The sequence below is a fragment of the Nerophis ophidion genome, linkage group LG28, assembly GCF_033978795.1.
Source record: "Nerophis ophidion isolate RoL-2023_Sa linkage group LG28, RoL_Noph_v1.0, whole genome shotgun sequence".
Taxonomy (NCBI): domain Eukaryota; kingdom Metazoa; phylum Chordata; class Actinopteri; order Syngnathiformes; family Syngnathidae; genus Nerophis; species Nerophis ophidion.
The window spans coordinates 10,919,231-10,935,772 of record NC_084638.1 but is presented as its reverse complement, the minus strand read 5'-3'; the positions used below and the strand labels follow the sequence as shown (position 1 = coordinate 10,935,772).

General features: G+C 37.7%; 1 protein-coding gene across 1 annotated transcript in view; it reads right to left on the bottom strand.

Annotated features, from left to right (window-relative positions):
• LOC133545626 (RING finger protein 212B-like) overlaps nt 1-15,107 on the bottom strand; it is a 56,728-nt gene extending 41,621 nt beyond the window's left edge. The window contains exons 1-8 of the mRNA XM_061891383.1: nt 14,989-15,107; nt 12,260-12,371; nt 12,140-12,192; nt 5,938-6,012; nt 5,718-5,824; nt 5,555-5,657; nt 5,459-5,487; nt 5,350-5,390 (exon numbers count right to left, since the gene is read on the bottom strand). Of these exons, the coding sequence (XP_061747367.1) occupies nt 5,350-5,390; nt 5,459-5,487; nt 5,555-5,657; nt 5,718-5,824; nt 5,938-6,012; nt 12,140-12,192; nt 12,260-12,371; nt 14,989-15,066 (598 nt within the window). The 5' untranslated portion in view covers nt 15,067-15,107. The remainder of the gene's footprint in view (nt 1-5,349; nt 5,391-5,458; nt 5,488-5,554; nt 5,658-5,717; nt 5,825-5,937; nt 6,013-12,139; nt 12,193-12,259; nt 12,372-14,988) is intronic.
• Between the last annotated feature and the right edge of the window lie 1,435 nt (nt 15,108-16,542).

Below are 16,542 nucleotides of genomic sequence, written 5' to 3'. Positions count from 1 at the left end.
GATAACGTTTGAAAAAAGGTGACGGGTGTTTACAAAACTTTTATTTTGGAGGGTTAATTTTTAACTTCCTGTTGATTTTTGCTGAAGGATGTCGATTATTAAAATGTAGGTCTAAGTGAGACCTACATAGAGGTTTTTGTTTCAGGTCTCTCCGACATTCCTACCGGAAGTTACAATCAGTTGTGTCTGTGTTTTCTTCCTAGGAGCAGTTTTTTCTGTGTTTTATTCAAAAATTGCGCTAGAGCGCATTTTTGAGTTTTGGGGTTTGGTTTTTTCATTAGATCGCAATTTTCGCCAGTCCTGATGTGTGTGCCAAGTTTGGTGAGTTTTGAAGCATTTTAAGGGGGTCAAATTACAGCTCAAAAAGGGAAAAATTGCATTTTTTGCAAAAATTTTGCTTTGAATGGGTTTTTGCAAAATTTCTGTTGATTTTTGCCACAGAAGGTAAAATCATGAAATCTAGGTCTAAGTCAGCCCTACATAGAGGTTTTTATTTCATGTCTCTACAACATTCCTAACAGAAGTTACAAGCAGTTTTGTCTGTGTTTTTTCCTAGGGGGCGCTAGAGCGCAATTTTAATTTTCAAGATTGGTTTATTATTAGATGGCAATTTTCGCCAGTCCTGATGTGTGTGTAATATTTGGTGAGTTTTGAAGCATGTTAAAGGGGTCAAATTACAGATCGGCGTTTCTGGATGTTGTTGATAAATGGCTTTCGCTTTGCATAGTAGAGCTTTAACTTGCACTTTGGAGCATTTTAAGGGGGTCAAATTATAGCTCAAAGAGGCAAAAATTAAATTTTTTAGGAAACTTTGAAGGCGCGTAAAATCAAAACCGGAGCAGTAATCAAAACTTTCGATAACTTTTAATCAGAGGGGTTCAAACTCTCTCCTGTGCGAGTTTGAAGCCGAAACGACAAACGAGCTCAGAGGAGATAACGTTTGAAAAAAGGTGACAGGTGTTTACAAAACTTTTATTTTGAAGGGGTAATTTTTAACTTCCTGTTGATTTTTGCTGAAGGATGTCGATTATTAAAATGTAGGTCTAAGTGAGACCTACATAGAAGTTTTTGTTTCAGGTCTCTCCGACATTCCTACCGGAAGTTACAAGCAGTTATGTCTGTGTTTTCTTCCTAGGAGCAGTTTTTTCTGTGTTTTATTCAAAAATTGCGCTAGAGCGCATTTTTGAGTTTTGGGGTTTGTTTTTTTCATTAGATCGCAATTTTCGCCAGTCCTGATGTGTGTGCCAAGTTTGGTGAGTTTTGAAGCATTTTAAGGGGGTCAAATTACAGCTCAAAGAGGCAAAAATTGCTTTTTTTGCGAAAACTTTGCTTTAAATGGGTTATTGCAAAATTTCTGTTGATTTTTGCCCCAGAAGGTAAAATTATGAAATCTAGGTCTAAGTCAGCCCTACATAGAGGTTTTTGTTTCATGTCTCTACGACATTTGTAACAGAAGTTACAAGCAATCTGTTTTTTGTTTCTTCCTAGGGGGTTCTAGCGTGCGATTTTCAATTTTTGGGGTTTAGTTGCTTAATAAGTTGGGAAATGTTTGCCATACCGATGTGTGTGTCAAATTTGGTGAGTTTTGAAGCATGTTAAGGGGGTCAAATTAGGGTGCGAAGGTGCGGAATAGGGGGCGGCATAGCTCGGTTGGTAGAGTGGCCGTGCCAACAACTTGAGGGTTGCAGGTTCGATTCCCGCTTGTGCCATCCTAGTTACTGCCGTTGTGTCCTTGGGCAAGACACTTTACCCACCTGCTCCCAGTGCCACCCACACTGGTTTAAATGTAACTTAGATATTGGGTTTAACTACGTAAAGCGCTTTGAGTCACTTGAGAAAAGCGCTATATAAATCTAATTCACTTCACTTCACGGAATAATAATAAAGCTGCAAGCAGCGTTGGTCGGGTCCGCCTTTGGCTGCTGCCCCCGAGACCCACGGCCGGATAAGCGTTAGAAAACGCCTTGGAGCCACTATTTTGAGAATCTAATGCATTGTGAAAGTAATGCAGTTGTTGTATTGAAGTGAAAATATCAAACTTCCTGTTGATTTTTGCTAAAGTATGTTAATTTTTAAAATGTAGGTCTAAGTGAGACCTACATAGTGTTTTTTGTTTCATGTCTCTCTGACATTCCTACCGGAAGTTAAAAGCAGTTTTGTCTGTGTTTTCTTCCTAGGAGCAGTTTGTCCGTGTTGTATTCCTAGAGCGCAATTTTGAGTTTTGGGGTTAGGTTTTTTTCATCAGATCGCAATTTTTGCCAGACCTGATGTGTGTGTCAAGTTTGGTGAGTTTAGAAGCATTTTAAGGGGGTCAAATAACAGCTCAAAGAGGCAAAAATTACATTGTTTAGGAGACTTTGCGCAGGGGTTCTTTCAAGGCGCGTAACATCAAAACCTGAGAACTTATCAAAACTCTGTTCTATACTTTTAATCAGAAGGGTTCAATCTCTCTCCTGTGCGAGTTTGAAGCCAAAACAACGCACTCAGAGGAGATAATGTTTGAAGAAAGGTGACCGGTTTTTACAAAACTTTTGTTTTGAAGGGGGGATTGCAAACTTTCTGTTGATTTTTGTTGGGGGTTGTCAATCTATGAAATGTAGGTCTAAGCGAGACCTACATAGAGGTTTTTGTTTCATGTCTCTCCGACATTCTTACCGGAAGTTACACACAGTTTTGTCTGTGTTTTCTTCCTAGGAGCAGTTTTTTCAGTGTTTTATTCAAAAATAGCGCTAGAGAGCAATTTTGAGTTTTGGGGTTTGTTTTTTTCATTAGATCGCAATATTTGCCAGTCCTTATGTGTGCGCCAAGTTGGGTCTAAGTCAGACCTACATAGGAGTTTTTGTTTCATGTCACTATGACATTCCTAACAGAAGTTACATGCAGTTTTGTCTGTAATTTTTTCCTAGGGGGCGCTAGAGCGCAATTTTCATTTTGGGGGATTGGTTGCTTAATATGTTGGGAAGGTTTGCTATACCGACGTGTGTGTCAAATTTGGTGAGTTTTGAAGCATGTTAAGGGGGTCAAATTACAGCGCGTAGGTGCGGAATAATAATAAAACACAGCAGTTTCAATAGGGTCCTTGGCGGACCCTAATAAAAAACCTTACAGTTTCAGTAGGGTCCTTTGGAGTCTTTTTGCAATGGGCCTGGCGGACCCTAAATATAATAAATATAATTAAAGCTGCAAGCAGCGTTGGTCGGGTCCGCCTTTGGCCGCTACCAAGCCCTGGTCTAAGTCAGACCTACATAGAGTTTTTTGTTTTATGTCTCTACGACTTTCCTAACAGCAGTTACAAGCAGTTTTGTCCGTGATTTTTTCCTAAGGGGCGCTAGAGCGCAATTTAGATTTTTGGGGTTTGGTTTTCTTATTGGATGGCAATTTTTGCCAGTCCTGATGTGTGTGTAAAATTTGGTGAGTTTTGAAGCATGTTAAGGGGGTCGGCTTTTCTGGATGTTGTTGATAAATGGCTTTTGCTTTGCATAGTAGAGCTTTAAATTGCACTTTGAAGCATTTTAAGGTGGTCAAATTACAGCTCAAAGAGGCAAAAACTGCATTTTTTAGGAATATTTGCGCATGGGTTCTTTAAAGGCGCGTAAAATCAAAACCGGAGCAGTAATCAAAACTTTGTTGGATAGTTTTAATCAAAAGGGTTCAATCTCTCTCCTGTGCTAGTTTGAAGCCGAAACGACAAACGCACTCGGAGGAGTTTACGTCTGAAAAAGGTGACGGGTTTTTACAAAACTTTTATTTTGAATAGGTAATTTTTAACTTCCTGTTGATTTTTGCCGGAGGATGTCAATCATCTAAATGTAGGTCTAAGTGCGACCTACATAGAAGTTTTTGTTTCATGTCTTTCCGGCATTCCCACCGGAAGTTACAAGCAGTTTTGTCTGTGTTTTCTTCCTCGAAGCAGTTTTTGCTGTTTTAATCAAAAATTGCGCAAGAGCGCAATTTTGAGGGTTTTTTTTTTCTTTTTCATTAGATCGCAATTTCTGCCAGTCCTGATGTGTGTGCCAAGTTTGGTGAGTTTTGAAGCATTTTAAGGGGGTCTAATTTCAGCTCAAAGAGGCAAAAATTGCATTTTTTGCGAAAATTTTGTTTTGAAGGGGTTTTTGCCAACTTCCTGTTGATTTTTGCCCTAGAAGGTAGGATTATGAAATGTAGGTCTAAGTTAGACCTACGTGACAGTTTTTGTTTTATGTCTGTACGACATTCCTAACGGAAGTTACAAGCAGTCTGTTTTTCATTCCTTCCTAGGGGGCGCTAGCGCGCAATTTTGATTTTTCTGCTTTGGCTGCCTAAGAAGTTGGGAAGGCATGCCCGACCGATGTGTGCGTCAAATTTGGTGAGTTTTGAAGCATGTTAAGGGGGTCAAATTACAGCGCATAGGTGCGGAATAATAATAAAACGCACCAGTTTCAATAGAGTCCTTGGCCCATGGCAAAGGACTCCTGTGGAGTCCTTTGCCATGGGCCAAGGACCCTAATAATGTTGCGCTGGGCGGCATAGCTCGGTTGGTAGAGCGGCCGTGCCAGCAACTTGAGGGTTGCAGGTTCGATTCCCGCTTCCGCCATCCTAGTCAATGCTGTTGTGTCCTTGGGCAAGACACTTTACCCACCTGCTCCTAGTGCCACCCACACTGGTTTAAATGTAACTTAGATATTGGGTTTCACTATGTAAAGTGCTTTGAGTCACGAGAGAAAAGCGCTAAATAAACATAATTCACTTCACTTCACTATTAGGCAGCCAAACCAGAAAAATCTAAATTGTGCGCTAGCGCCCCCTAGGAAGGAAAGAAAACAGACTGCTTGTAACTTCCGTTAGGAATGTCGTACAGACATGAAACAAAAACTGTCACGTAGGTCTAACTTAGACCTACATTTAATAATTCTACCTTTTAGGGCAAAAATCAACAGGAAGTTGGAAAAAACCCCTTTAAAACAAAATTTTTGCAAAAAATTCAATTTTTTGCCTTTGAGCTGAAATTAGACCCCCTTAAAATGCTTCAAAACTTACCAAACTTGGCACACACATCAGGACTGGCAGAAATTGCGATCTAATGAAAAAAAACAAAAAAACTCAAAATTGCGCTCTTGCGCAATTTTTGATCAAAACACAGCAAAAACTGCTTCGAGGAAGAAAACACAGACAAAACTGCTTGTAACTTCCGGTGGGAATGCCGGAAAGACATGAAACAAAAACTTCTATGTAGGTCTCACTTAGACCTACATTTAGATGATTGACATCCTTTGGCAAAAATCAACAGGAAGTCAAAAAAAATAATAATAATAAAACGCACCAGTTTCAATAGGGTCCTTTGCCATAGGCCAAGGACCCTAATAATGTTACCTGGAGGAGTGATGGCCACAGGGAGAGACACCCTTTGAACACTGGAAGAGAAAATTTGATTTCATCGTACATCCTTAATAAAAGTCTGTTTTGGAAGAATTGTTCTCACCCATTTGTATGAAATTGTCCCGGAGAAACCTAAGGAGAGCATCCGGGGTGAAGACTCAACAATGTGACATCTTTAATTGAGTCTAGGAACACTTACCCTCCTCTGCGACAGAGGCTTTTTCAGCTCCTCCATCTCTCGTCTCAGCTCCATGTTTTGCATTTTTAAATTGCCGTTCTCCATTTTCAACTCGGCCAGTTGCCTTGGGGAAGAGCGGTGTCATAATCCCGGCCGAAGTCTTCTTTTGAAGAACTGAAATCACCTGTAACTCTCCTGGGTGACTTCTTTAAGGCGGTTCTCCAGTTCCGCTGACTTGTGCTTGTAGTACGCCGTGGCTCTCTCCGTTTGCGTCCGCTGAAAATGTGCAATCTGGGGAAGACATTGACTGTTGGCTATTGATCCAGGACTTGCTGACACCGTCAAATACCATTTGGTGCGGCAGGCTTCATTTAAAAAAAGACAGCCGTCGGAGGAAAACAAACCTTGGTTATGCTGTTAAGCCGTGATTGGATGTGTGTCAGGGGATCGCTGAAAAACACTTTTTCATGTGGCTTCATCTAAAACAAGGAAGACAAGCATATGTTTGAGTGAATTGTTTACAAAAGCCTGCAATTCAGAAAGTACTGATAGAATTGTTTCATGCTTGTATATGAAATCATAACCAACTTCATATATTAAAGGTCGACTGAAATGAGATGTTCTTATTCAAACGGGGATAGCAGGTCCATTCTATGTCTCATACTTGATCATTTCGCCATATTGCCATATTTTTGCTGAAAGGATTTAGTAGAGAGCAACATCGCAACTTTTGGTCGCTAATAAAAAAGCCTTGCCTGTACCGGAAGTGCGCGTGACATCACGAGTTGTGGAGCTCCTCACATCTGAACATTGTTTACAATCATGGCCACCAGCAGCGAGAGCGATTCAGACCGAGAAAGCGACGATTCCCCCATTAATTTGAGCGAGGATGAAAGAGTTGTGGATGAGGAAAGTGAGTGAAGGACTGGAAAAAAACAAACAAAAAAAAAGACAAATTTACTAGGATAATTCTGGAAAATCCCTTATCTGCTTATTGTGTTACTAGTGTTTTAGTGAGATTATATGGTCGTACTTGTACAACCTGAAAGTTGGAGGGGTGTGGCCACGGTTGTGGTGACCGCCAGTGTCTCCGAGGGAAGGCAGCCGGTGGGGCCGGACTGAGATTTTTTATTTTTTTCCCTCCTCCACGGTGGAAGCATCCGACGGTCGGGTGCGGCCGGTGGGAGGAGGCAAGAGAGTCCGCAGCTGCCTCTTTGATAGGTGCAGGAATAACGACGCAAGCTCTCCGCTCATGTCTACGGTAAGAGCCGACCTATTACCACAATTTTCTCACCGAAACCTGCCGGTTGACATGTGGTAGGGAGCCATGTTCGCTTGACCGCTCTGTTCCACAGTAAAGCTTCACCGTCATCTTTCGGGAATGCAGACAAAGAAACACCGGCTGTGTTTGTGTTGCTAAAGGCGGCCGCAATACACCGCTTCCCACCTACAGCTTTCTTCTTTGACGTCTCCAATATTAATTGAACAAATTGCAAAAGATTCAGCAACACTGAGTCCAGAATACTGTGGAATTATGCGATGAAAAGAGACGATTTATACCTGTGAACGGTGCTGGAACAAATGTCCTCTACGATGCGTTTTAGCATTATACTTCCGCGCGAAATTTAAAATTGCAATTTAGTAAACTAAAAAGGCCGTATTGGCAGGTGTTGCAATGTTAATATTTCATCATTGATATATAAACTATCAGACTGTGTGGTCGGTGGTAGTGGCTTTCAAAAGGCCTTTAAAACAAAATGGGAGAAAGAAGGAGGGATAACTATATCTGAAGAAGAATGGACAGTAATATAAAAATATCAATGGACTTGTACCAGGGAGGGAGTTTGGCTGGAAAAGTTTGATCAGATTTTTGTTACACCTTCTCAACACCTCTACCTGTTGGACAAATTGTGGAAACTTAAATGCAAACTACTCCCATGTTTTCTGGGACTGCTCCGCCATGAAGGGTTATTGGAAAGAGACACACCAAGCTCTTCAGGATATTTTTAAATGTGAAATACCCCTTGAAAGTAAGACTCTGAACACCTCTGAAAAAAGCTAGACACTTTATGAATATCCTGTAAAAAAATTTTTTAAAAAACATTACTAGAAAAGGGATATCCCAGGAGAGCCCAACTTTGAAGCAAAGGATAGAAATCACAATGGACATTTATACAATGGATAAGATAAATGATTTTATAAATTATAAATTGGAGAAATTTACTTCATACTGGGAAAATTATGTCACGCCCCATAAGCGTGATTTTTATTTCTCGAATTAGTGATTGTACCGTCTAAAAAAAAAAAGTTACTCCCTATATATGTATGTATGTATGTACAGTATGTATATATATATTAGGGATGCACCGAAATGAAAATTTGTGGCCGAAGCCGAAGCCGAATAAAACTTAAACGCTTGGCCGAATACCGAATAATGAATGCATTTTTTCACATTTTTTTTATATTTCATAAATAGCCTAGAATAAACATTTAGACGTGTTTTGCAAATAAAGTATTTTTTTATTGAATATTGACATTTTTTTAATATTCCAGTAGCCTTTGCTTTTCAAAAAAAGCACAAAGTTTTTCATTTATATTAGGCCTTCAAACAAAACATGCATTCCAAAAAAAAAAAAAAGTGCATTAAAGTGGATAAACCAACAACAAATGAATTATTGTCCTTTTAGCAAAAGTCTGCTTAGCCACAGTAGATATGCTAATAATGTAAACAGAAGGCTCAAGTAAATCTCAATTAAGTGTGTGCTTGTAACCTCATACACTTATACAGGTAGCCTACACAACAGGCTAGTAATGTAAACAGAGGCCCCACTAAATCTCAATAAGTGTGTGCTTGTAACCTCATACACTTATACAGGTACACAACATATCCCAACGTCACTGCGTCACTGCACGTTGGTTGATTGCGTCACCGCGTCAAAAAATTGCGTCACACGCCACTATTCGGCCTTGTTTTTAATTCATTCCACCGAAGGCCGAATGTGGCTTTTTTTGCCATATTCGGCCGAATATATTCGGTTACCAATTAATCGGTGCATCCCTAATATATATATATATACATACATACATACTATATATATATATATATATATATATATATATATATATATATATATATATATATCAATCAATCAATCAATGTTTACTTATATAGCCCTAAATCACTAGTGTCTCAAAGGGCTGCACAAACCACCACGACATCCTCGGTAGGAAAACTCACACCCAGTGGGACATTGGTGACAATAATGACCCAGTGGGACGTCGGTGACAATGATGACTATGAGAACCTTAGAGAGGAGGAAAGCAATGGATGTCGAGCGGATCTAACATGATACTGTGAAAGTTCAATCCACAATGGATACAACACAGTCGCGAGAGTCCAGTCCAAAGAGGATCCAAGACACAGCAGCGAGAGTCCCGTTCACAGCGGAGCCAGCAGGAAACCATCCCAAGCGTAGGCGGACCATATATATATATATATATATATACATATATATATATATATATATATACATATATATATATATATATATATATATATACATATATATATACATATATATATATATATATACACATATATATATATATATATATATACACATATATATATATATATATATATACATATATATATATATATATATATATATATATACATATATATATATATATATATACATATATATATATATATATACATATATATATATATATATACATATATATATATATATACATATATATATACATATATATATATATATACATATATATATATATATACATATATATATATATATACATATATATATATACATATATATATATATATATACATATATATATATATATATATATATATATATACATATATATGTATATATACATATATATGTATATACATATATATATATACATATATATATATATATATATATATATATATATATATATATATATAAAAAAAAATGTGTATTGTTTAAAATTATTTGTGTAGTTATTTACTATCTTTTTATATGATATTTTTATATCTTTTTATATTTTTTTATATTCAGTAGAAGCTTTTAAATCTCACCTTAAAACTCATTTGTATACTCTAGCCTTTAAATAGACTCCCTTTTTAGACCAGTTGATCTGCCGTTTCTTTTCTTTTTCTTCTATGTCCCACTCTCCCTTGTGGAGTGGGTCCGGTCCGATCCGGTGGCCATGTACCGCTTGCCTGTATATCGGCTGGGGACATCTCTGCGCTGCTGATCCGCCTCCGCTTGGGATGGTTTCCTGCTGGCTCCGCTGTGAACGGGACTCTCGCTGCTGTGTTGGATCCGCTTTGGACTGGACTCTCGCGACTGTGTTGGATCCATTATGGATTGAACTTTCACAGTATCATGTTGGACCCGCTCGACATCCATTGCTTTCCTCCTCTCCAAGGTTCTCATAGTCATCATTGTCACCGACGTCTCACTGGGTGTGAGTTTTCCTTGCCCTTATGTGGCCCTACCGAGGATGTCGTAGTGGTTTGTGCAGCCCTTTGAGACACTACTGATTTAGGGCTATATAAGTAAACATTGATTGATTGATATATTCATTTTTTATATTTCTGATTAGTATTATTTTTATAATTTAATTTTTTTAATTGATTTATCTGTTTTTTTAATTATCTGTATTATTATTTACTATATGTTTGTATTCATTTTTTATATTTCTTCTTATTATTATTATTAATTCATTATTTAATTTGTTTCTCTATTTAATTGATTTATCTGTAAATATTATTTTGTTTTCCTGCTGTTTCTTGATCCCAGAGCACCAGAGACTGTATGCCCTTGCTTCATAATTTCAGTTTTTTCTTCCGACCCAAAGAAATATGTATATATTGAATGTTTTATCGAACGCATTTAACATTGATATCGATTATGTGTCTATCGCGATATATATATTGATATCGTTTTATTGGCCCAGCCAATGAGTACAATCTCGCCTCAGTGGAGCGTTTTTTTTTTGGGGGGGGGGTTGTAAAACGGCTATTTTTTCGGATTCATCTGTGTTACGTCTTAATTCCTCATGTCTGCACGATAATTATCTGTCGGATATTTATCGCACACCCCTAACAATAACAAAAACTGACATGCAGGACTTTAAGTCAGGAATTTTAGTCTGATTTAGCCCTTCCTTTACCACTTTTGACGTGTCTTTGGGGTCATTGTCCTGTTGAAATACCCGACTATGCCCAAGACCCAACCTCCAGGCTGATGAATTTAGGTTGTCCTGCAGAATTTGGAGGTAATCCTCCCTTTTCATTGTCCCATTTAAAGCACCAGTTCCACTGGCAGAAAACCAGGCCCGGAGCATAATAATACCACCACCATGCTTGACGGTGGGCTTGGTGTTCCTGAGATTAAAGGCCGGAGTTGGCCGACATCATCTCAGAAGACTTGGGAAATTGAGTTAGATGTAAATATAAATGGAATACAATGATTTGCAAATCCTTTTCAACCCATATTCAATTGAATCCACTACAAAGACAAGATATTTGATGTTCAAACTCAAAAAGTTATTTTTTTTTTGCAAATAATAATTAACTTAGAATTTCATGGCTGCAACACATGCCAAAGTAGTTGGGAAAGGGCATGTTCACCACCTTTTCTGTTAACAACACTCAATAAACGTTGGGTAACTTACACATCTGTGAAGGCACCATTAATGCTGAAAAGTACATACAGGTTTTGGAACGTCATATGCTGCCATCTAAGCGCTGTCTTTTTCATGGACGCCCCTGCTTATTTCAGCAAGACAATGCCAAACCACTTTCATCACGTGTTACAACAGCGTGGCTTCGTAAAAAAAGAGTGCGGATTCTTTCCTGGCCCGCCTGCAGTCCAGACCTGTCTCCAATCGAAAATGTGTGGCGTATTATGAGTTGTAAAATACGACAGCGGAGACCCCGGACTGTTGAACGACTGAAGCTCTACATAAAACAAGCATGGGAAAGAATTCCACTTTCAAAGCTTCAACAATTAGTTTCCCTCAGTTCCCAAACGTTTATTGAGTGTTGTTAAAAGAAAAGGTGATGTAACACAGTGGTGAACATGCCCTTTCCCAACTACTTTGGCACGTGTTGCAGCCATGAAATTCCAAGTTAATTATTATTTGCAAAAAAAACTAAGATTATGAGTTTGAACACTAAATATCTTGTCTTCGTAGTGCATTCTACTGAATATGGGTTGAAAAGGATTTGAAAATCATTGTATTCCGTTTATATTTACATCTAACACAATTTCCCAACTCATATGGAAACGGGGTTTGTATGATGATATAATATTTTGTTTAATTATTAGAGATGATTAAAGTGTAAATATATGTAATTGTATGCAGCGCATTTATTTTTGTAATACATTTAATAAGAAAAGATAAGGTACTTTATTTACATGTTTTATTTCCACGCTTTCGGGGGCCACACAAATGGATTTTGCAGGCCAGATCTGACACTTGTGGCCTAAAATTTCCATTGCAAGTTGCACAAAGTGCATTATTTCCACTCGTACTGGGGTCAACAAGGAAAGACTCAAAGAGGAAAAGTTCACCGACCTGATCCGTGATGGGCAGATAACTGCAGCTGGCTCCACATACGGTGCACTGCTCTGAGGGCCGAGTCACAGAGTCAAGTCATGGGAACTTCAGACATTTATCCAAGCAGGCGAGCCTTACTTGATTTGATGCAAGGTTCGCAGCAGATGTGGCCACAGCTGGCCACTGCAAACTTGGATCCTGTCTTGGTGAAACACTGGTTACAATGGAACCACTCCATTGGTGCTCCTTCCTGCAATTACACACAGCGTTTAGTTTATGGCAGTGCTCCGCCATTATTTCCTCTTATGAAGAAGGAAACATACAGACTCGTAAAAATCTTGATTTAAAATTGATATCCATCAATTTTAAGTTTTTATTATGTTTGCTTGTTTATTTTATGCTTTTTTTAAATCATAGAAACTTGTTTTTTTATGGCAAAAACAGAATTTGCAACTTTTCCCCAAAAATATTTCAAAGTGGAATATTGGATGTGAAGTAGTTGGAGCCTTCTTTAGGTCAACAATTCATAAGAACATGATTTTGTCAACATTGCAACTTTTTTTGTTACATTTCACCTGTATGATCTTTTATTCCAATTTGTATTGTTTTTTTTCCCCGTAATACTAATTTTTTTTAGTATTTTTAAGGCTGTGTGCCCAAATGGCCCCGGGGCCACACTTTGGATACCCCTGTACTAGAATCTTCAAATGATTGTATTTTGAGAACAATTGTCCTACACATATGTGTGTGTGTGAAGTGAAGTGAAGTGAATTATATTTATATAGCGCTTTTCTCAAGTGACTCAAAGCGCTTTACATAGTGACACCCAATATCTAAGTTACATTTAAACCAGTGTGGGTGGCACTGGGAGCAGGTGGGTAAAGTGTCTTGCCCAAGGACACAACGGCAGTGACTCGGATGGCGGAAGCGGGAATCGAACCTGAAACCCTCAAGTTGCTGGCACGGCCACTCTACCAACTGAGCTATGCCGCCCGTGTGTATGTGTGTGTGTGTGTGTGTGTGTGTATTATATTTATATATATATATATATATGTATATATAAATATACATTTGCATATATACATACACATACACATACAGGACCCTGAGCCACATTTTGAACACCACATTTTGAACACACAGCTACATATTTAAAGGCCTACTGAAAGCCACTACTAGCGACCACGCAGTCTGATAGTTTATATATCAATGATGAAATATTAACGTTGCAACACCTGGCAATACGGCCGGTTTAGTTTACTAAATTGCAATTTTAAATTTCGCACGGAAGTATAATGCTAAAACGCATCGTAGAGGACATTTTGTTCCAGCACCGTTCACAGCTATAAATCGTCTCTTTTCATTGCATAATTACACAGTATTCTGGACATCTGTGTTGCTGAATCTTTTGCAATTTGTTCAATTAATAATGGAGACGTCAAAGAAGAAAGCTGTAGGTGGGAAGTGGTGAATTGCGGCCGCCTTTAGCAACACAAACACAGCCGGTGTTTCCTTGTTTACATTCCCGAAGGTGAAGCGGTCAAGCGAACAAGGTTCCCGACCACATGTCAACCGGCAGGTTTCGCTGAGAAAATGGTGGTAATAAGTCGGCTCTTACCGTAGACATGAGCGGAGCTTGCGTTGTTCCTCGTGCACCTGTCAAAGAGGCAGCTGCGGACTCTCTTGCCTCCTTCGACCGGCCGCCCCCGAAAGTGGGATGCTTCCACCGTCGAGGAGGGGGGGGGAAAAAAGCTCAGGCCGGCCCCAACGGCTGCCTTCGCTTCGCCTCGTCGAGAAACGTGGCTTCCCTCAGAGACACTGGCGGACACCACACTCGTGGCCACACCCCTCTGACTTTCAGGTACGACTATATAATGTCATCAAAACACTAGTACAACACAGTAAGGAGATAAGGGATTTTCAAGAATTATCCTAGTGTGTCTAATTGATTGATACTTTTATTAGTAGATTGCACAGTACAGTACATATTCCGTACAATTGACCACTAAATGGTAACACCCGAATAAGTTTTTCAACTTGTTTAAGTCGGGGTCCACGTTAATCAATTCATGGTAATAACATCTGAATCGCTCCCGCTGCCCTCTCACTTTCCTCATCCACAAATCTGTCATCCTCGCTCAAATTAACGGGGAAATCGTCACTTTCTCGGTCCAAATCGCTCTGGCTGCTGGTGGCCATGATTGTAAACAATGTTCAGATGTGAGCAGCTCCACAACCTGTGACGTCACACGCACATCGTCTGCTACTTCCGGTACAGGAAAGGCTTTTTTATTAGTGACCAAAAGTTACCAACTTTATCGTGGATGTTCTCTTTTAAATCCTTTCAGCCAAAATATGGCAATATGGCGAAATGATCAAGTATGACACATAGAATGGACCTGCTATCCCCGTTTAAATAAGAAAATCTCATTTCAGTAGGCCTTTAAAAAGTCCCAAGCTTTACTTTTTAGTATTTTATATTCCTTGTAACAATAATTAAGTGCATATAATTGTATTAATGCAGTGACAATTAGCAAGATGTGGCTATGTACTGTTAATTATTAGCCAAAAGAGTATAGTTAGGACTAACTCAACAAAAACAATAACACGTATTTCACAAGTTCTTACTGATACAAAATATAATTACAAATAAAAACAGGCGGTAATATTAGAATTATGTTAATTAAAATTAGCTTCCACCAAGCTAAGAAGCAATAGAAGTTAGCTGTTAGCATATTAGCACAACAAATGTCAATATGAGCACTTTCACAAACATTTAGACTTTCTGTTGGACGCGTAAAAAATGTATTTTGCTAGAAAATTCGATATAAGTTTGAACAAGCTGACACAATTTTACAATTTAATACCTGTTTTGTGGCTTCAGTCGTCCCGCAGTAGACAGGTGGTGGGTGATGAGAGTTCCCAGGTGGGAAAGGACAAATCATTGTACGATATCTGGTACGTAGTGGTGGGTGATGAGGGTTGCCAGGTGCGAAAGGACAAATAATTTTACGATATCTGGTTCGTAGTGGTGATGGATGAAGGTTGCCAGGTGGGAAAGGACAAATCATACGATATCTGGGTGTCCAAACTTTTTCACTGAACAATCCAAGCATGCCGTCATAAAAGTGTTAACAAATAAGTTGTGTATTATTTTAGGACCTATCGCTCGATATTAACTTGTTATTTCATGTTTAATGCTATTTTTGTTGACCAAAAGCCAGTTTTTTATGGCAAAAACAAAACATTGCAATATCTTCCACAAAAATATTTTTTAAAGTGGAATATTTGATGTGAAGTAATTGTAGGTTTAAATAGGTCAATAATTCACAGCTCTGTTTTTTGTTGTTGTTGTTTTTTTACAGACATTAAAAAGAAAACCCCATTAAAATTATTTGGGCTCCAAAGTGCCACACTCATAAAAGTATTAAAAATAAGTCATATATTATTTTTCTGAAAAAAGAAAAAACGAATTAACACTTAGATCTCTAGATCAAATTTGGATCAATCTGTCAATATAATTTATTAGAAATAAAATGTTTTATGTATTTTTTGTTTAGAAAACGTTTTATAGCAATAACAAAACATTGCATTGTCTTCCACAAAAATATCTTTAAAGTGGAATATTTAATGTGAAGTAATTGGAGGTTTAAATAGGTCAATAATTCACAACTCTGTTTTTTTGTTTTTGTTTTTTTACAAAGACATTAAAAAGAAAACCCCATTAAAATTATTGGGGCTCCAAAGGGCCACACTCATAAAAGTATTAAAAATAAGTCATATATCATTTTTGGGGAAAAAAACAACAACAACGAATTAACGCATAAATCTCTAGATCAAATTTGGATCAATATGTCAATATAAATGTATTTAAAATAAAAGGTTTTATGCATTTTTTGTTTAGAAAACTTTTTATAGCAAAAACAAAACATTGCAATGTCTTCCACAAAAATATCTTTAAAGTGGAATATTTGATGTGAAGTAATTGGAGGTTTAAATAGGTCAATAATTCACAACTCTGGTTTTTTTTGTTTTGTTTTTTTACAAAGACATTAAAAAGAAAACCCCATTAAAATTATTGAGGCTCCAAAGGGCCACAGTCATAAAAGTATTAAAAATAAGTCATGTTAGTTTTTAGGAAAAAAATCGAATTAACGCTTAAATCTCTAGATCAAATTTGGATCAATCAGTCAATATAAATGTATTTAAAATAAAATGTTTTATGCATTTTTTGTTTAGAAAACTTTTTATAGCAATAACAAAACATTGCAATGTCTTCCACAAAAATATATTTAAAGTGGAATATTTGATGTGAAGTAATTGGAGGTTTAAATAGGTCAATAATTCACAACTCTGTTTTTTTTGTGTGTGTTTTTTTTTACAAAGACATTAAAAAGAAAACCCCATTAAAATTATTGGGG